A 22,194-nucleotide genomic window follows, 5' to 3' on the forward strand; every position below is an offset into this window, starting at 1 on the left:
TTGTAATGAGGCATAAGACGGAAACCCTTCAAATCAGGCAATTTTAATGTATTAATTGAAAGCATTTCTACCGCACACCAGCACTGTGAACACATGAAAAGATGGTTTCTCTACTAGGCTTACAGTCTAAAATATTTGGTCCACAAAGGAGAGGACGATGGAGGAAGATGAAAAGAAAAAGAAATTCCAGTCCTTAACGTTATGATTCTTATGCTGCATAGCTGGGTAAAAACACTTCAGGGTTTCCTGATGGAATGGCTGCTGGCAAAGTCAGATTTAGGAAAGCGCCCAAGGCAGCTGGCAGAAATGATAAAATACCCTTGCTTCTGCTTTTTCCCTCTTCTCTGCAGCTACATTATAATGGCAGTGGGCTAAAAGATTTAAATGCGGAACGTATCAACCAGCTTAGGTACTTGGTAGCATTGGTCATTATTCATTTTGCAAATGCACTTCAGTGTTCTCCGTAACATCATCTATAAGTAAACCTGATAATAATGGATATTTAACCTATATGTTCAAGGATATTTCAAAAAGTAAATGCAAATTAAAAGAAGACTCGCATAGCAAAGGAAGCCATTTTGTTATTGCTTTCCCAAATATCATTGTAAAGTATGGTGCCAATTAATGTGCAAATAAGTGTTATATATTCCTGAAATGCAACTGTTTCAGCTATATTAGAACTGTGATTTAATTATGCACACACATACACACAACACATTAAAAAAATGCATTCACTGTTTTTCCTCCATTAAACCAACTTCTAATTTGTTTATGGAATTATTGTCCCTTGCCTAGTCAAGAAAAGCATGTTTTAGAGCTGTGTTAATCATTATGGTTATTTTGTATAAGTAAACAATCTAAGCAGATATTATGTTAAATGGAATAAGGTTTATTGGAATTAGAGGTAATGGCAGGCTTTTATCAGGAAAATGTTTGTAAAGAATGCACACCGATAGGCCACAAACTGTGCATTTAAAACAACTTAAAACGGTATAATTTTCAGAAGAGTATATGCACAATGCTAACAGCAGTGAGCACTATATAGAATACCGAACACTTGAATTGCTAACAGTTATAACATTTTTGCATAATCCATTTAATTATGTCTCGTTTAAAGTAGCAGTTCAGGCCACCCAGCTCTTATGTTCAAGAAGAATAATAAAAGAACTCTAATCGCATGTCACCCTGTAAGTCAAATGGGAAAGCCTTCTACATAAACAATAGATAATACAATTGTACGAGGAGTGTCAAATGAGTAGAGCAGTATTTCTCAACATGGCAACTCTAACATGTATGAACCAGGGACGGGTTTCAAGACCCATTGCTACTGGTTCACTCATGGGTGTGCACGCACTCGTGATGCTTTTGTGCATTCTGTCCGGGCAGGTGGGCGGAGCCTCCCGCCTCTGCTACCAGTTCGCCTGATCCGGGGTGAATCGGTAGCAATCCACCACTGGTATGAGCCTCCCCAATCAGGGGAAAATAGGAGGGGGAAGAAATATTACATATGTTCCCTGCCTTGAATTATTTATAAAAATAAAGGCAGTTAAAAATTTAAAATAAATTAAATATGTATTTTGGCATAATTCAACGTCCTTGTAAGGTCTGGTGCTCTCCCCACCTCACCCCAAAAAAGATAGAACTACTCATTAGAACTGAATTAGCTAGATAGAATCAAATAGAATCGGATCAGATCAGAACAGAACAGAATAGTCAGAACGATTTCAATACTTCCAAGAAGGTTCCATATCCATTTGCGCTATTCAGGTGACCCTGGAGGGCACAGATAAACCTCCAAGTGTTCTCAATGATTCTCAGAGAGAGTACTAACAACCAGATGACTGCAAGGAATATACATCCTTCCATTCTTTACCATCAATCAGAACTGAAGAAGTTTCTTGGATGAGAAGTGAAACTCTTCAAGGAAAAACAAAGAAAGTCAAGTCGCCTTTGAAAAAAAAAATCACCTTTGGGATAACCATGACCTGGATGACTGAGAATTTGCATAGATCTTAGAACTATAGTACTCCAATTTACAAAAATTATCTGGCCTCCTATTCCCTCTCCTAAAGGCCATCTGGAGATATAGATATGCTAAGGGCATATTTTTCCCTTTTTTTGGGGGGGGGGGGTGTCAAGTGAAAGTCGAAAACAAAAGGTGCAGCTCATTAGAGAGTGGCTGAGATAAAAACTAAAATAGGGTAAACAGCAGGAACTTTAGTGAGAGTGTCTCTACTCTGGCAATACCACCAAATAGGTAGCTGAGCCACTAAGGCAACACATTTGTGTGGCAACTAGTACTGTATAACTATAACTTTGAAGTTTTGCACCATGTTAACAGTTCTAGATCTCATTATATTGTAAAGCCAGAGTATTGTTATGATAGAGCCGAGGTGGTGCAGTGGTTAGAGTGCAGTACTGCAGGCTACTTCAGCTGACTGCTAGCTGCAATTCAGCAGATCGAATCTCACGGGCTCATGGTTGACTCAGCCTTCCATCCTTCCAAGGTGGGTAAAATGAGGACCCAGATTTTTGGGAGCAATATGCTGACTCTGTAAACCACTTAGAGAGGGCTGTAAAAAGCACTATGAAGCGGTATATAAGTCTAAGTGCTATTGCTATTTCATTAATTTATATTGGCTTGTAAATGAACCTCTCATAGCACTGAAAACATGCTGTTGTAATGTAAGCATCTTAGGCAATCAAGACATTAGAATAAAAGAATAGGTATAAAATATATCTGATTTTAGATGAGGAAAAAAAACTGTCTCTAGTGCTGGAGTCTGAAGATTCTGAACAATTATAAGCTGGAATTTCATCAGTGCGTTCGTGTGTATTGTTACTGAGCCTTGCCACTGATCTCAAAACATATTTACAATGCAAGCAGCAGAAAACAGGATTTATCACTTCGGTTCATTATGTTAATAAGGATTTGGGGAATAAGTTTTCAGAGTGAAAAAAAATGGCTCAGATTTTTTTTTATGCCCTACAATGGAAGAGTATTTACAAAGCTATGAATTTGGATGCTCTAGTTACTATGAAAGGATTGTGTACACCAGTAAACTAATGAGAGGTCTGCTTAGCAAATTAACTAACAAAGAATAATGTTCCCTAAAGACTGCAATTCCTCCTCCTCCAGTCTTTGAAAATAAGATTTCTGCTTTTTATTGATGAGGCTAGAAAAACTTTTCAATCTGGTTCTTTCTAAAGATGTTATGCAGTCACAATTGATCACAGTTGAACTCACATATGTTTATTTAAATATATGTTTCGTCTTTTCAACTACATGTGTATGAATTGCTTGGTGGGCTACATACATCGAAAATTGAACAAATCCCAGTTCTGTTAAATACCAACTACACACAAAATATGGAACATTTTGATGTGGACAGAATTCTTGATTTAAAATGCTATACTTTTCACTCCAAAGGCCCATCATTCTGTAGAGGAATTTTGACCTACAAACAAGTTAGATGCTAAAATGTATTTTAACAGGACAGTGATTTTTTTTTGCAGGAAAACGGACATAAACGAATAGTCCACAATTGTGATATTAGAGCCATATTATGATCTTACTTAAGATGTACTACATCATGTACCCAGCATGGAGTAGATCTATATTCCTAGATAATAGGGCATGCAGAAATTATCTTGACTCTTCTCCTTTTTCTACTGCTTGAATACCAATGTTGTCTTGATTTCTGTTTTCAATTAACTTGTTTTCTGACTTTCTTTTATTATTGCCAACCATATCTGTCATTATTTAGAACAGAAATATATTGAAGGAATTTTGGGGGGCAATATGCTGACTCTGTAAACCGCTTAGAGAGAGCTGTAAAGCACTGTGAAGCAGTATATAAGTCTAAGTGCTATTGCTATCCTGGAGCTATGTATCTGGTGGCAGAAAGTTTAAGAAGGTCATCCTAAATGAAGCCTTGCAAGAATGCAAGAGATTTCCATGAGCTGCATAGTGATTCTGTGACTTTGGAAAAAGTATGTCATGAGATGCTGAATGTAGCCTCCAAGTATCTTTCTAAGAGAAATATCAATAAGATTATCATGAAGGTACTTCTGGTACATAATAAAAAACAAACTGTATTGATCTTCTTAGATGCAGAAAAGGCCCTTGACAATTTGAACTGGGATTTCTTGTTTAAGGTTCTGGAAGATATGAATTTTGAACAGAACTTCATAAAATGGATGAGATCGATCTATACCTCACAGAAAGCACAAATGATTATTAATGGAGATCTAACAAAGCTTGTGAGATACAAAAAGGAACAAGACAGGAATACTGACTGTCCTTTTCTTGTTTATATTGAATACAGATATGGGACAGATGAGAAAGTTGAGGGAGTAAAGGTTAAAAAAGAAACTTTGCAGATGACATGGTGTTGGTTCTAGAAGATTCCTTAAAGCAAATTGAAATATGAATGGACACATTAAAGGAATATGGTGGTTTAGGAACCTTCAAGGTTAATAAACAGAAGACAAAGATACTAACAAAAATATGAAAATAGAAGATCAAACAGAATTGATAAGCAAATTAAGTTTTCAGATTGAAAAGAAGGTAAAATATGAGAGTATCCTTAGGACAAATATAAATGTTATGCTATTTCAAAATAATTATGTTAAGACATGGAATGAAGCTAAAAATATGTTAATATGGGAGAAACTACAATTTTCATTGTTGGGAAGAATTTTTGTAATTAAAAATGAATGTCTTGAATAGTATGACTTTTTATTTCAAAAAATACTGTATTGAAAATTGGTGCGCCATTTAAAGAGTGGCAGAAGGTTATATCTAAAGTTGTGTGGAAGGGGAAAAAAGCATGAGTTAAATATAACGTGCTACAAAGAAGCAAAGGAAAGAGAGGGATTGGGTTCACCAGATTTGAATGTGTGTTTTGCAGTTTGCTGTTAGTTTGGATGAAACAGTGAGTGTTGCTGAGAAACAGAAGACTTCTATAGTTAGAAAGACATGATCCGAGGTTTGGGAGGCATGGATATTTGTGATACAACAAAATCAAAGTCAATGTTTATTTTTTTAAAAAAATCATTATGTTAGGCATGCCATATTGAGAATATGGAATAGATATAAATTCAGATTGTGCCTGAAAACACCTTTGTGCCTCTCAGCACAAAAAGCATATTGTACATGAGAAATAACAGGCAAGTACAACTGACTAATTTGTGAACTAGAAATTTGTCAGGGGGAATGTAAAATAAAATCAAGACAAAAACTTGTGGCAGGGGATATTGAAATTTGAAATAGAAATATGCGAATGAATGTTTGATAAAGTGGGCTAAAATTGTGCTCGCTTCGGCAGCACATATACTAAAATTGGAACGATACAGAGAAGATTAGCATGGCCCCTGCACAAGGATGACACGCAAATTCATGAAGCGTTCCATATTTTTGTGATGCAGAATATTCTGAAAAGAAGGTTGAAATTTACTCCTCAGTTGTTCCTATTGGGTATAACTATGGACTGTACAGTATTAGAGACTAAATTGATTTTGAATCTAATATCAGCAGCTAGGCTGTTGGTAGCACAATATTGGAAGAAGGACTCTTTGCCTACTATTGAAGAGTGGATACTGAAAGTAACGAACCTAGCAGAAATGGCGAAAATCTCAGCGTACTTGAAGGACTATACACAAGAAAGATATGTATCGGAATGGAGAAGATGGATTGACTATATTCAAAATAAGTATCAGACAAGAAAATATCAAATAGCTTATTTTTTTTTTTAATTTGATTTATATGCCACCCTTCTCCGGAGACTCAGGGCGGCTTACAATGCGTTAAGCAATAACGTTAAGCTTATGAATGAACATTAAGTATTAGAAGTATTTTGTTATCTATAGTGGAGTTAAGGTTTCAGGGGGGGAGTTAGTAGTCTAAGGATAAGTAGGTTAATCTATTTTATGATTGTTAAATGAAACACCTTGTATTTTGCTCTGGGAAGTCTGGGGGGGAGGGTGGGACGAGGGGAGGGAAAGGGTGGGGGGAATATGGGGGGGGAAGAAATTTTTTGTTTTTTGTAAAACTTTTCAATAAAAAAAAGTGGGCTAATATTTTGGTTATAATATGCAAATGAAATAATGGAAAAATATGCGACTGAAAGAACTGAAATTTACACTATGTTATCATCTTAAAGAGAATTTTTATAAAATGAAATATGACATATGACTAGAACCGTGATGGCGAACCCATGGCACGCGTGCCAGAGGTGGCACACAGAGCCCTCTCTGTGGGTACGCGCACCATTGCCAGCTGCTCTCCTGGTTTCTGGTGAGCACATGTGCACCAGCTAGCCAGTCTTCACGGGCGCTGGAGTACTGGTTAACGGCTATTTTTTGGGTCCAAAATGGCCCAAAACAGCCCAAAAAACACCCAAAAAACAGGCATGTGCATGCTGGCTAGCTGGTCTTCGGATTTCCGCTGCTCTGGCACATGCAAAGACCAGCTGGCCGGCGCGCACATGTACACCAGCCAGCTAGTCTTTGGGTTTCCAGCGCTCTGGCATGTGCGCATGGAAGCACATGCACGCGTGTTCCGGTTTGGACACTCGGTGCCGAAAAGGTTCACCATCACTGTACTAGAATGTATAAAGGTGCTTCAAATTTATGTTGGAAATGTGAACCAGAGATATATTTTGCCATGTTTGGTGGACTTATGAAAAAATTAGAAAATTCTGGATTCGAGCACATATACGGATTCAGAGGACTTTAAAGATTACTATAGAACTGAATCCCACTTCCCAGTTGCAATGTATGGCTGTGAAAGTTGGACCATAAGAAAGGCTGAGAGCCCAAGAATTGAGGCCTTTGAATTATGGTGCTGGAGAAGACTCTTGCGAGTCCCTTGGACTGCAAGGCAATCAAACCGGTCAGTCCTAGAGGAGATCAACCCTGACTGCTCTTTAGAAGGCCAGATCCTGAAGATGAAACTCAAATATTTTGGCCACCTAATGAGAAGGAAGGACTCACTGGAGAAGATCCTAATGCTGGGAAAGATTGAGGGCAAAAGAAGAATGGGATGACAGAGAACGAGGTGGCTGGATGGAGTCACTGAAGGAGTAGGTGTGAGCTTAAATGGACTCCAGAGGATAGTAAAGGATAGGAAGGCCTGGAGGAATGTTGTCCATGGGGTCGCTATGGGTCAGACAGATCTTTGCAACTAACAACAACAACAATAGAATTGAAAACCAGAGGTCTTTCTTTTGTGATTGACAAACAATTGGAAGTATGTCATGGAACTTTGTTTTTGTACATGATAACTGTAGTGAGATTACTGTATGCACCTGAACAGAAAAATTGGCCATTACCCACAGTGGAGGAATGGTTAGTTAAAATTACAGCTGGATCTTGCTGAGATGCCTAAACTGACTTCTTTGATCAGGAAAAAAAAAAACAATAAACCACATTTATTGCTGACTGGAAGCCCATTATAAAATGAACATACTGTATGATTTATGGTTTTGATAATTAGAATAGAAGGAAGAGTATGCTGTAACCAGAGAGTAAGAAGTAATCTTATAATTATAATTTCTTATAATAATTTCTTATAATAATTTTATAATTTGTTGTAAAGAAAATTGAAAGCTACTTCTTTGTATCTTTTTTCTTTTAATTTTTCCTACTTTTAGCGTTCTTTTTTTTATTTCTTTTCCTTTTCCTTACTCTATATTAGTTTGCATTAGTTTTTATTTTGTTTTTAGAAACATTTCATAAAACCATATACAAGAGAATTCATGCCAAATATGATAATAATAGCACATTTATTTATATGGTACAATGATTTTGCAGATTGTTTTATTTGTGGTATGCAGAACAGAAGGGAAAATACGCCACTCTCTGTGTAATAAAAGAGAGGCAGAAAGAGGAGAAACCAGGAAGTTCATACAAAAGAAGTTTGTCCACATTTCAGCTTATTAACACAAAAGGTCAGTCTGATTGGTTATTCATTACCAAGAGTGACACGGTTTTGGTCTCTCTGCAGTAGTCACAGTATATCTTTGAGAGACTAAAGAGTATCAGGAGGAAGAAAGGTAGGGAGATTTAGCTGGAAAAAAATCTGTTCTGCTTCTGTTTGGTTATTTTATCTTTTTTTTTTTTTTTTTGGTTCCTAGGAGAATGGCTCAGGTCTTTCTGAATGATCAGAAGAGGAAGTGAAAAATTCCCCTGACACAAAGATTTGCTTTTCATTGCTCAGGTTTCAGTCCTGAGCGAGTAGCCTCAAGAAGAGGAAGAAACTCTTGGGGAAGACTTTTTGTTTTTAGAAATTGAGAGGAAAGAAGTCCAAGTAAAAGATCTTTCCCAATCCCAGCAAAGTCTCTTGGCTTTTATCTTGTTTCAAAGGGCTCGAAGGATGAGTTTGGAAATGACAGATAATGAAAGAAATAGCTTTCAAGGATTTGTGAATGCGTAACGGGAGGGACAGGAGAAGGAAAAGAAAAAAAAAAGCTGAAGAAATTGAAGCTAGCAAGTAAGAGGAGCCGCAGCATGGGGAACTGCTGCCAGAAGAACTGTACAAGTCTGGAGTCCTACGTGCTCTGGCTTTTCAAAGTTTGTGATTGCAGGTCAGGAGGTAAGACGTCGACGAGTGATGAAACAAATGGGTCTCCGGTAGGACCACCGATATCACCTCCACTCAGAACGGTAAAACAGAGCTGCAGATTTGTTGCCTTGTTTCCTTACCAAGCCCGGACTGAGGATGATCTGAGTTTTCAACCTGGAGATAAGCTTGAAGTGCTGGATACCTCTCAGGAGGGCTGGTGGTTTGCAAACCTGCTTGTGGAGAATGGTTTTGCCAGACCTGGACAAAAACTGCAAGGCTATATCCCAGCTAACTATGTTGCTCCCGACCAGAGTATTGAAGCTGAACCGTAAGTTCTGATACAGATGTAGAGCTAGAGCTAGAGGAAACACAGGCAGTCCTCAGCTTACGACCACAATTGAGTCCCAAATTTATATGCTAAGTGAGAAAATTGTTAAATGGGGTTTGCCCCATTTTACGACTTTTCTTGCAATGTTCCCTAAGTGAATCCCTGCAGTTGTTAAAATTAGTAACATGGTTGTTAAGTGAATCTGGCTTCCCCATTGGTCTTGCTTGTCAGAAGGTTGCAAAATATGACCCTGAAACACTGCAATCCGCATAAATGTGAGTCGGTTGCCAAGCATCTGAATTTTGATCACATGACTATAGGGATGCTGGAATGATCATAAATATGAAAAATGTTCATAAGTCCCTTTTCTCAATGCTGTTGTAACTTTGAGCTGTCACTAAGCGAACTGGTATAAGTCGAGGACTACCTGTAGATTTCTAGATAATGTACTACTGTATATTGCAATTTCCAAAAAAATAATCTTGGGGAAATGGTCAAATATATGGAACTAAATATATGGAGCTAAATATATGGAGAATGCCCTTTTGAGAAACCAGAAGCAACCAAATATTGGGTGGGGCTTTTGTCTAACATAACATTTGAGTAGACCTAATTTATCCCTCATTTTCAATAGAGAGTGGGACTGATATTATACTAGTAGCCCATACAAATTGATTTATTTTTGCAACAAATTTTTGCAACAAATGTTTCCCTTTCTCAGAATGAATTTATTTGTTTCTCAATGAATGACTGTGTGTGGAATAGGTCTGTGCAGAAGTACTCTTTGCTGCTTTAGGGGTGAAGTACTGAATAAACAGGACAAATGGAATCTCTTCCACACCTCATTTAACAGTAACCATTGAGGTACCTAGATAGCAATAAAGTGAACTCCTCTTGGAAGGTGTGGACTTTCCCTTCATTGAACAGGCTTTCTGGGCTGCAAAACTCTTTGGTTGTTTTTTTTTTTTCTTTTCTTTCTGCCATCATAACTTGAAAAGGTTAATTGTTGCCCTGGGATTGCCCAAAGGCATGAAGAGAGCAACTTTTTATTTAGCTGTGACTAGGAGGCATACAGCCGAAACTGAATGGCTTTTAAAGTGGAAATACAATATCTATGCCCATTGGAAAGTGAAGCATTCCAGATCTCCTGAGTTTTAGGATTCCTATTTTAATTATTCAAATATTTAGAAAATTAGTTTGGCAATGAAGATGGGGTGAGACTTAATTGCAGCTTGATTGCTCCTTGTTTATCTTAGTCCAGAAAGTTTGAGGTTTTATTTGCATGAATAGAGAAACCAGGGCTGTAAGTTCCTTACTGCAATTTGCATTCATTTTTGAATGAAGAAATACGTGCCGAAAGAAATTGTTTTACTACAGGGAATTTTAAGAAGTGGATATGATTCACTGGTGCACGTCTGCTCTGATTTTAAGGGCATTGGAGGATTTAGGTGCTGTGCATGTCTGTGTACTCAACTTTATACACTAAAATAAAAACAAATGTGTTTTGATATTATTAAAAAGTAATACATTGTGGCATAAGTCATGGCATAAGAACTGAAAGAAAAAGTCACAGAGAAAGGGGAAAAGTAATTTCCAATTTTCTTCAATAGAGTTACAGATATGAAATAGATTAACTTCTTGCTTTAAAATTCATGAGCAGTCATAAATCATGAACTATCTGTAGATCTTTCCAATCTGCCAATTTTGAGCAGCATATCCAGTAACTTCCCAACTTCTAATTGGGATTAAAATCATTTATACAATCAGTTAAAATAAAAAACCCCAGCTACTACAAGTTATGAGTTTCTACTATTTTCATTGGAACAAACATATGGAGCTGTTTAGCTACTTGAGTTTAAGCTACCATCTAAAGAAAAAGATGGGTGGAGTAAAATCTGAAGGAAATAAATATAATTTGTTGCCATTATACATGTTTCAATACTGTGTGTGAGCCCTAAACCAAATGCAGGTCTGAGCTTTAAGACTTCATAAATCCTGCTCATTGGTACATGCCCCGATCTTCAGCAGCATGTGATTATTATGCCTTCCTGTTACATAAGTCATGGATATCCAGGAATGAGCCTTCCCACAGTTGCTCCCCTGTTTCTGGAATTCTTTTCTAGAGCAGCATTTCTGAACCTTGGCAACTATATGGTGTGTAGATGTCGACTCTCAGAATTCTGGGAGTTGAAGTCCATACATCTTAACATTGTCATCCAAGATTGAGATACACTGTCCTAGAGAAATTGTTCGGAATTGACTTTGAGAATTGTTGCTCTGAGGAAAAGACATTCTATCTCTGAGGGTTTTTCATGCCAACTTTTCATCTATGCTACAATTGTACTTTTTATTGAATAATGTGTTACCGCAGGGCATATATTCGAATGCTATTCAAAAGATTACTTACTGCTTTTTGTACACGCTATGTTTCTTGCTCTTTTTCTTCCTCCTCTTCTTCTCCCCTTCCTTTTTGGTTCTTCACATGTTGGTTTCTAAGGATTTTGTAAGATTCCCTGGGAAAATATTTGTTTGGAAGTATGTTCAGGTATAGTACATTTTACAAATTAATAAATGAAATATAAATGTGCTTTAATTATTATTGTTTGGTAAAACAAATGAAATAATGTCTTCTTGCTTAACTACTTGGCTGAAGTTAATTCAACACACCTGTTCTGTGCCTCACATAAACAAGATTTTGTTGCTAGGTGTTCTTGCTGTTATCAGAAACATACCAGGTGTGTGCTCGGCTGTTTCAGGAATGCTTGCTGCCAATGGAAGCATCTACAGATGAATGCATTAGGAAAAAATGTTTATAAGGACTTCTTATTCTTAGCACAGCCTTTTATTCCTGGAAAAGAAGTAATACTCTTTACATAATGACCATTTCTGCATGCTGCCAGCTCTCAGATATGGGCTTATCAGGCCAATCTTACTTCAGTTCAGAGGTTAAGCAGGATTGGGCCAGAGAATTCCCTGGGTCCTACTTTAGGTGAGACTGGGAAGGTTAAAAAAAAATCCTGAGCAAAGGCAATGGCAAACCTCTTTGTTATTTTAGTTAAATAAAGGATGGGAGGTCTCCATGCATCCATCAGGATTTAAGTTTGATCGCAAGCACTTATGTACCTCAGAAATCACCCTTTAAAACTTAGCACTGATTGCAATTGATCCATGACAAGAAAATTACAGCACAATACATATATCATGAAAATATATCTGAGGCTCACTCATCTCTTGTCATTGTGAGGAGCACAATGTGGATGTAAAAAAAAAGGATTTTGTTTTTATGGGAGTTGTAATGCAACATGCCCCTCAAGTGCCTAGCTGGGGAAGGCTACATTATTACATCTTAGTCTTTTCACACATCAGGGCAACTAAACAATAAAATGCTTATTTTACACAAAATGCTACAGAACTAGCTGTGTTATATTTTTCACTAACATCAGGATTTTCATTCCCGTTAAGCCAAGGCAGCTCATAACATCCTATTTACATAGTTCCTTTGTTATTGTCTTTATCTAAACTTGAGGGGCAAATCTGGGGAGTCACACAATTTCATGAGTGCTATTCAGAGCTGTTAATGAAGACATGCAATTCACAGGAAGGATGGGCTTATGGATGAGTTCCATATCCAAACAAATCTTTTCTAATGCTCCAAAGATTTAGTAGTTCTCAGCAATTAAAAAACAAAAACTACTGTTTGACATGTTGATGATTAAGCTATAAAATAAATCATGTTGTTTAAGGACAGCAGTTGTATCTTTTCTTAGTTTATTATAATCTATACAATATTGTGAAATAGTATATGTGCAATGTTGTATCTCTCTTAAGCAAGGCAATTTCTGCCAGGAACCCAAACAGATTTATTTATTAGATTTTTATCCCATCTTTATTACTTTATAAGTAATATAAATATTGTGTTTTCCCCACAATAACTTGTGAGGTGGGTTGGGCTGAGAGACTGGCCCAAAGTCACCCAGCCAACTTTCGTACCTAAAATGAGACTAGAACTCACGGTCTCTGGTTTCCCCATGCTGAACAACTCTGCTAAACAACTAACTCCCACAGCACTGTCTTATGCCTAAAGATATTTACCCAGGCCTGTATTGCTATTATCTTTCTCATCTTCTCATACTTCCTACTACCTTCTCTTATTGGTATTTTATGATTTATCACTTTTTGTTTGTATCTTATGATTTATGATCTATGTCTTTTCACTTTGTTGTTTGTGTGTACACTGAAAGCTTATGCACTGGAGACAAATTCCAATCACACTTAACCTATAAAGAATATTGTAATATTCCAATTATAGACCAGGACCTACATCACTTCAGGTAGTTCTCAACTTACCCTCACAATTGAAGCCAACATTTCTCTTGCTAAGCAAGATTATTAAGTGAGTTGCATCCTGTTTTATGATCTTTTTTGCCATAGTTGTTAAGCAAATCACTGCAGTTGTAAAGTATGCAGCTGTTAAGCAAATCTGCTTTCCACCATTGTCTTTGCTTGTCTGAAGTCACCTGGCAAGGTTACAAGTGAAGGTCAAATGACCTGGGACATTGCAACTGTCATAAATACATGCTAGTTGCCAAGGACCTGAATTTTGATCACGTGACCATGGGGAAGGTAAAATCATTGAAGGTCGTAAGACACCTTTCTCAGTGCTGTTGTAACTTTGAATAGTTACTAAACGCATAATTGCAAGTTGTGGATTACCTATATGTGTTCCTAACGAGCTATGTAGAATCAGCTACTTGGCTAGAAATAAAAATACTGCTGAGGAATCACTCTGTGATATATGAAATATAGGAAAGAGAGAGGCCACACCCAAGAAATTGATTAAACTTTGCCATGCATGAGTAGTCAACGGTGTATGTAGGATCTACCACTAAAGTATATCTTTACTATAAATCTAAAGTATATAGGAGAGAGATTGGCAGGGCCAGGAGAAGGAGTCCAAAGGGGAATCAGCTTAGAATCTCTACACTGTCACAAGAGAACTAAGTTCCAACCCCTCTTGAATACTTAGTTTTACACAGGTGCAAACCATTCGTTTCACCAGTGCATAGGCTAAAGCAATAAATCAGTAATTTCAAAGTGTTTCTGGGTGGAACTACCGTATTTTTCGGAGTATAAGACGCACTGGAGTATAAGACGCACCTTAGTTTTTCAGGAGGAAAATAAAATTCTGCCTACCAGGTATTCATCTGACTAGTGTCCTTAGTCTGGTCAGCTTCAGCACATTAATTCACTGGTTTTGAGCGCACGTGCGCGCCGAGATAAAAAACAGCTTCTAAAGCACAGCTGATCTTTGGAGAGAAAAGCAATGAGAAAAGCAGGCTAAGTGCAGAAGATCGCTTCACTTGCTAGCACCTCATTAGGGCTGAAAAAAAGCTTCGAAAAAGCTACATTCGGAGTACCCAAATTTTCAACCTCTTTTGGGGGAGAAAAAGTACATCTTATACTCCGAAAAATACAGTAGTTCTTTGCCCTTGATACTCCTTCTCTCATTCTTGGGTCTCAGACTCTCATTCATTTAATCGATGTGAAAGGGATCTGTGCATGTACAAAAAAGCTTCTCCATAAAAGGAACACTTCCTTCCTTCTAATTACCCCTGATCTTTATTTCACAGAGAGAAATGCTCTATTAGCCCAGTGTTGAATATATCAGTAGCTGAGGAGGGTGAGCTTCCCCTTTGAGTTGGCTGGGGTTATGGGAACTTTATTCAATAGATTGATAAGGACCAATCTGGAGAAAGCTCTATTACCATCTGTATTTGCATCCTGCTATTGATGCCATTGTCTTCTATTATTTTGCAACTGGAAAACAAACCCAGACCAGGCTCGAAAAGTTAAAAAAAAATAGATGATCTTTCAGGGATTGTTTTCTTTCACATTTGTTTAGCATTTATATATTGGCTCTGAATATTATCCTCGTGTGGGTAGATTGGGGATCCGGGTGTATCCAGCCATTTCATCAAGACAAAAGCAATTTCCACCATGCTGCCTTAGAAATCTAGTAATAGCTTCCACTGTTTCTATTGTAGGTAGAAACATGTACCAACATACAGAAAGAATGCCATTTTTCCAAGAGCTGACTGAGTGACAAGTTATTGGGGATTTGGAGACATTTGTCTATATTAACCAATTCAGAGATTGAAGGTTTTACTAACACAAGTAATTTATTAAAACTACATACTGGAACCATGAAATATGTTTATAACTAATAAGAGTTTTTAAAGAATATGATGATTTTACAGTTTTAACTCAGCTTATTATAAAACTAAAGTTTTATTGTACAGTCATTGCCTTCTAAAGTACTTAACCAGTTGAGACAAAGAGCAGGGGTATTCTTAAGTAATGGCTTTCAATTACTTATCTACAAATTTAAAATAACACAAAGGACATATTTTTCTAAAATATTTTTGATTCTTCTAAAATATGGCTGAACGATTTTTTTCCAGTGAAGATTATTTTATATAACCCGGTTCATCAAGATCATATATTTTCTTCAGTAAAGATATAATAATACAGTATATAATAATATAACTGATTACAGAGCCGTGATGGCACAGTGGTTAGAATGCAGTATGCAGACTATTTCTGCTGACTGCTTGCGGCCAGCAGTTTGGTAGTTCAATTCTCACCTGCTCAAGGTTGAATCAGCCTTCCATCCTTCTGAGTTTGGTAAAATGAGGACCCAGACTGTTGAGGGCAATATTCAAAATAAAAAAAATAAAAAAATATGCTGACATTTGTAAACAGCTTAGAGAGGGCTGTAAACCTCTATGAAGCATTATATAAGTCTAAATGCTATTGCTACAGTAAAACAAAAACACAAAAATGTGATGTAAAATATACAAATATAATGATCAAAACAGCTCTACAACTACTGTATATAATAAGATATCCTCTTATTCTAATTTTTGTCACTTTTTAACTTCTCTTTCCTTTTGATTTCCCCCTCCTTTCCTAACACCCTTTTTTGTTATTTTGTATTTGTTGCTTTTTGAAATTTAATAAATTTAATTCCTTTCTTCCTTCCTTCCTTCCTTCCTTCCTTCCTTCCTCCCTCCCTCCCTCCCTCCCTCCCTCCCTCCCTCCCTCCGCTAATATTTCAGATTTTAATGAACATATCTAGAGATAAGTTCTTGTTGTGTGATGTGGCTTACTTTTAATGACCTAAATGAGAGTGGTATGGATATAGATTTAATACATTTATTATTTAAATCCCATCAGTAATATTTACTTTAAGTATCCTAACTATCTGTCCTCAGAAAGGAAGGAAAGCCTGAACTTTCTAGTGGTAGATTTATTTTAACAATGCATGTAAATTAGCACTTTGGGGTATCAAAGTGTCCTAATTAAAACTTTGATCCTTCTTTTTCATCCTTCAGTTCTTTTTATAATATTCTGCACTGCAAAACAAATATCAGAGAAACAATAAATCACCTTCCATTGATGTATTAGTGACAATTGTTTTACCTAAACATGATAATAACCCTCTGCCAATGTATTATAGACAACAAATGCTGTCCAGCTGGACTGCGGTAATAACCGAGTCTAGGTAGGGATTGCTGGTTCACAACAAATCCTCCTTTGTTTTCTAAAAGATGAATGAGAAAAAAAAGGCTTAGTATCTTTTCTTACATATTTGCTAGCCTTTCTTCCCTCCACCCTGAATGATTTTCAGGGCATACTGTGGGTTTTTGGTTTTTTTGCAAATACATCTGAGTGGTTGCTTTGAAAGGAAACTGATGTTATATTGTGACAAGGGGTATTTGTGAAAGTAAGCATTCTTAAGAAAGTTAATATATTGCAAGGACACTTTAGTGAGGCAAAAATAAGACTTCTATTTCTGAAGCAAGACGTGTCTCCTTTCCTTTCCTTTCCTTTCCTTTCCTTTCCTTTCCTTTCCTTTCCTTTCCTTTCCTTTCCTTTCCTTTCCTTTCCTTTCCTTTCCTTTCAGGAGGAAAAAGAAAAACCACAATCACAATTGTTTTTCAGGTTTTTCCACCCATGGAAAGAACTATCATATTGAAAAGAACATTGCAATGCTATAAGGGTTACTATCGGGGGAGAATTTTGAGACTTGGGAATAGACTACTTAGGGGAAAAGGGAAGAGAGGAATGGAATTATTAAAGGGGATGTTAATTGTTTGAAGAGCATGGCTGTACAAGGGGAGATAATTATAAATAAAAGGCATGAGATACAGAGATGGTTATATAGGAGATGTAGGAGAAGTAGTGGCAGAACCTGAGGTGGAGTCAAAAGAGGAATCAGCTTAGAGTCACTATGTAGCCACAAACAGACTAAGCCCAATCCTTCTTGAATTTTGTTGACTCTTATCTAGCATAAAAATAGTGCTATCGTGTTAGTTGAGTAGATTCTTGTGCCAGGCATGAGTAATAATAAATCAGTTTAATTGACACTTTGCTTGTGATCCTGGTCTTTCATGCTTGACAGTATTCTAATAGTGTATGTTTTGTACAAACTCAGAAAAAAAAACCAAGGTGCCCAAATAAAAATTAAATCAATTATCAGTTTGTACAAGTAATTCTCAATTAACAACCCTAATTGGGACCAGAATTTCCATTGTTAAGTGATGTAATCATTACGCAAAACATCAACATGACTTCGCTGCTTTGTGTTGGCAGTTTCATCTACATGGAGGGAAGTAAGCAGTGGGGTACCACAAGGTTCCAACTTAGGCCGAGTACTCTTCAATATCTTCATAAATGACTTAGATGAGGGAATAGAAGGGAAACTCATCAAATTTATAGATGACACTAAGCTGGCAGGAATAGCCAACACCCCAGAAGACAAGCTCATCCAAAAAGATCTTGACGGACTTGAACAATGGGCTCTATCCAGCAACATGAAATTTAATGTGGAGAAAAGCAAGGTTTTACACCTAGGCAGGAAAAACCAAAGGTAAAGGTATAGATAAGAAACAATGGATGGAAACTAATCAAGGAGAGAAGCAACCTGGAATTAAGGAGAAACTTCCTAACACTGAGGACAATTAACCAGTGGAACAGCTTGTCTTCAGAAGTTGTAGGTGCCTCATCACTGGAGGTTTTTAAGAAAAGACCGGACAACCACCTATTTGAAATGGTATAGGGTCTCCTGCTTGAGTAGGGGGTTGGACTAGAAGACCTCCAAGGTCCCTTCCAGCTCTATTCTGATTGATTGATCCAGTTTCAGTAGATTGCTGTCATTAGGCCAGGATCTCACATTTCTTCTATCTTGCTGCACTCATCTCTGCTTCAACTTCCCCCTGCCTCATTTCTGCCTTTTCAGCCATCCTGTACCCCACTACTCTGCCACCTACACAACAGTGTTGTCAGCAGCAGGAGGAATGGGTGGTGGTGGCAGGGTGGTGGAGAGCAGGGGACAGGGCAAAGGGGGGCAGAGTACAGAGCAGCTGGGGTAGTCAAAGGCAGGGCAGACAAAATGGCAGAGATGCAGAGAGACAGGTGAATGGGTAGAGTTGAATTGCACCCTGTGCAAGGGTGAAATCCACTTACCTTTGCTACTGGTTCGCAAATGTGAGCGTGCGCCTTCTGCACATGTGCAGAGGGTCAAAAACGGGACGTGATGATGTCCGGGTGGGTGGGCGGAGCTGGTGCTACCGGTTCGCCCGAGCTGGATAGAACCAGCTGCATTTCACCAGTGACCTTGTGTTCTGCACGTAGGCTACAAAGCAACCAGGTTTTAATCATGTGACCACGGGGCATTGTGACTGTGTAACTTTGAGGACTGGTCATAAATACCATTCTTTCAGTACCATTGTAATTTCAAATGGTAGCTGAACGAATGGTTGTTAAGTGAGGACTACCTGAAGATTGGAAACAAGGAATGGTAAAATTGAATTTAATTTATGGAGTGATGGGATTATTGTTCCAGGCAGATTCTTAAAAAAGAAATGCCAAAACTCGTAACCTCAGAGATACAGTATGTGAACGTGAGAATGTTTTTGAGCAAAGGAAAATCTTTCTTTTGTTGTATATCGTCAGAAGTTACTTTTATTTGAGGTGGAGGACTATACAAATATGATGATGATGATAACTATAACAACATTCTGTATATTTTCAGAGGCACTTTTTAAGTTCTGTTTTCCTTTCATTTGTGAAATAAAATTCTAGCAATTTTAATTTTGCATAATTGCATAAGTTTTTAATGCAAACTTACTTTTACATTTTCCCAAAGTGGCTCAGGGTGATGACAGCAGCAAAATCAATATAACAGTCTACTGAACAAACACTATAAAACAATAAAAGTTCAGCAATTTGAAACAAATACCAGTAAATGGAAATCTGCTTCTCAGATAGCTATTATATGAAAAATGAAAACTACAGTATACAGCTGGATTTCTAGTATATATTTTATCTATCGAGCAATGCTTTCAACTTGAATTCTTATAAAGATTTTAGTCATGATACAGGAAATGAAAAATCATTTTTGGTATGAGTATCTGGAATACTAGAATTGAATTCATAATTCAGTTTCAGAAAGAAAGGTAGCTAAAAAATGTATAGATATACACAGATTTGTAAAAAACATATATGATAAAATATTTCTGAAGCATCATTGCAAAACAGCATGGGTAAATGTATTATGGTTGCCTGGATACAGCATTTAAATATTATTAAATGTTGATGTTTGGGAAAATGGTATGTGGAAAGAGCATAAATGTTTTATATTACTTTTGCCTTAAGATCTAATTGTGAGCTGGTGTGATAGTTGTCAAAATAGAATTACAGTAATCAAAATCTCTCCCTCAAATTGTGAAGCCTTTTGAGTACAGCTGGAATTTTGAAAGCATCCTCTGGGTTCTTTTCTTACTCTTTTATCAACTAACATCTCCATTCATAAAATGGCCACTATGGTGGTGGCAGTCAATGACCAAATCCCAATATAAGAATCAGGTCCCAGTAATCCCCCTGGAATCCGGATACCTTTTACACTGCAGTTTCCTTGTTTTCTTTGTATGATTTTTACCCAGGTTGGGGACATCTCTTCCAAACCAAAAACCCTGCTTTTAATTTCCAAAGATGCCCATTGTACAATGAAAGGCCCAGAATTAGTCTTGGTAGTAAAAGTAATCATTTGAAATTACTTTACAACATGCTAACATCCCCTGTTCTGTTCTGTTTATAATGTCAACTGATAATGGAAAGAGGGAGTCCATAATGGGCTCCACTGGAATCAGACTGAATATCTCAGTTCAAGCTTAAATTCTAAAAGAAAATAAACTAAACTTTGTGGTTTAATATTAATCTGACTTACTGGAAAATACTTTTTCATTCAATTTGTGGTGACATATATGAAAATTAGATAGTGTCAAGAGTTGTTCAGCTGTATAAGAACTATTTCTAAATTCTCTGTGCCTTGGCTGGAGAAAACTAAAGATTCTAAAAACTTGAGCAATTGAAAAGTAGAATATTCAAATACATAGCTATGGCTAAAGAGCAGATATTGGAAGATAGTAGTACATTTTAGCCTTTTAATAAACAGGTGAGTTGGTTGATTAATGGTATAATCAAACATACACATTAGCTAATAAGACTCATCTATGATCTTTAATTCGCTTATCTTGCTGGTCAGTATTTTTGTGTGTATATATGTCTCATGAATGCAAACATAGGGGAGGTTAAATCATAATGTCAGAAAGAAAAAGAGAGCTGGTTTAAATTCTTCAATAGCAGACCGTGTCAGCTTTTACTTTAAGTGATATCAGTAATTTATCCCAGAGTACTTTACCTCACATTGCAAATGTGATATTTTAAAGGAGCCTAAAAGCTTTTATATCAAATGAAATAACAGGCGAGATGACTCTTTAAAAAAAAAAAATTAAGAAGCTAAATCTGATTATTGTAAGCGAGCATTAAGAATGTAATTGACTGATTAAAATGAGCAACATGTGAATTCAGATTAAGATAATGACTCATGGTGGAATCATGACTTCATTATGATTAAGCAGACTTCACAGAATTACACCACTGATTACAACAGAGAGGTTAGGAGGCCCCATAAGATAACTGTTATTTAATTTGCAGTAAATCTGTACATGTCTCTATTATTCTGAAGAAAGAATGGGCACTGAAATGCTCACTTATATTCAGTTGCATCCATGACTGATTCCACTCAGAAAGCTATGGGAGGTTTTCTACAAGTTTACTGTAAACGCTATTGATTATGTGCCATTAAGAATGATTGACTCTTACTGACCACAAAGTCCCCCCCCATGATGATCTATTCCCTAGCCTGATCCTTCAGCTCTTCCAACAATACGTCCATTACTTCTGTAACTGAGCCCATTCACCTTGTGGTTGTTCGTCCTTTTCTCTTTCCTTCTACTTTTCTCAGCATTAGAGTCTTCTCCAGAGATCTTCTAGGTCTTCACATAATATGTCTGAAGTAGGATAATTTGAACCTCATCATTTGCGGCTCAACTTTGGGTTCATTTGTTTAATGATACATTTGTTTTTTTTCAGTATTCTTAGGAGTCTTCTCCAACTCCAAAGTTCAAAAGCACTGATACTGCTTACAGTATCCTGCTTCTTCAAATTTGGAGAACAATGCTCATTCCTAATTTAGGCCTAGCCTATGACTGAGTCAGTAAACCATGGTTCTGTAAACTGTGGTTAATACTGTTTGAATATAAAGAATAAAGTTTGTATAGCACTGTCAGGCTGCAATTATATGTGTATTCACTAGGGCACTTGTGTATGGATCACTTGTGCTTCAGGGTGCTTCGATGACATCACTGTTGCCTGGGAGATGCTGAGTTGGGGGCTCCTTTCATGTTCCCAGCAGGAGCTGGAGTGACGGATGGGAGCTCACCCCACCCCATGGCTGCACCCGGGTCTCAAACGTGGGCTTGCTAATCTCAAACCCAGCATCCTAACCACGTGAGTCATTGTGCTCACTATTCACTAGGGAAATGACATAGGAAAACAGGACAAAGAATCTATTAGGCTTAATCTTTTTTGCAACTTCTGTGCAACCTGCATAATTGTATCTTTTTTCCAAGAAGACCCAGTGCAGTCGATACTTTTGCTCTGAGATGAAACCCTCTCATTTAGATCTTGAATTGACTTTCTATCCAATCTGTTTTTACTGGTGTTTAGAGAGAGAAATTAAACCTTCAGTATCGAGTATGGGAGATGAAATAATAGAGATGTTGGTTTTCTTCTCACTTCTTTTTTGGAATTGCTCACTCTTACTCTTCCCACTCTCTTCCTTATGTTTTCTGCCTTCACCCACTTTGTGATAAAAATAGCTCTCCTTTAGTAA

At 37.1% G+C, this 22,194-nt stretch overlaps 1 protein-coding gene and 1 non-coding gene across 2 annotated transcripts in view; both read left to right on the forward strand.

Annotated features, from left to right (window-relative positions):
* Nucleotides 1–5,314: 5,314 nt before the first annotated feature.
* Nucleotides 5,315–5,421, forward strand: LOC139309183 (U6 spliceosomal RNA). The gene has a single exon (XR_011599832.1). It is a non-coding gene; the product is annotated as a U6 spliceosomal RNA (small nuclear RNA).
* Nucleotides 5,422–8,035: 2,614 nt separating this feature from the next.
* The window catches only part of FRK (fyn related Src family tyrosine kinase), a 52,663-nt gene continuing 38,504 nt past the window's right edge, over nucleotides 8,036–22,194 (forward strand). The window contains exons 1-2 of the mRNA XM_070932799.1: nucleotides 8,036–8,057; nucleotides 8,139–8,894. Of these exons, the coding sequence (XP_070788900.1) occupies nucleotides 8,512–8,894 (383 nt within the window). The 5' untranslated portion in view covers nucleotides 8,036–8,057; nucleotides 8,139–8,511. The remainder of the gene's footprint in view (nucleotides 8,058–8,138; nucleotides 8,895–22,194) is intronic.

Source organism: Pituophis catenifer, unplaced genomic scaffold, assembly GCF_029215685.1.
Source record: "Pituophis catenifer annectens isolate HBS135680 unplaced genomic scaffold, rPitCat1.0.hap2 SCAF_1, whole genome shotgun sequence".
Classification (NCBI taxonomy): Eukaryota; Metazoa; Chordata; class Lepidosauria; order Squamata; family Colubridae; genus Pituophis; species Pituophis catenifer.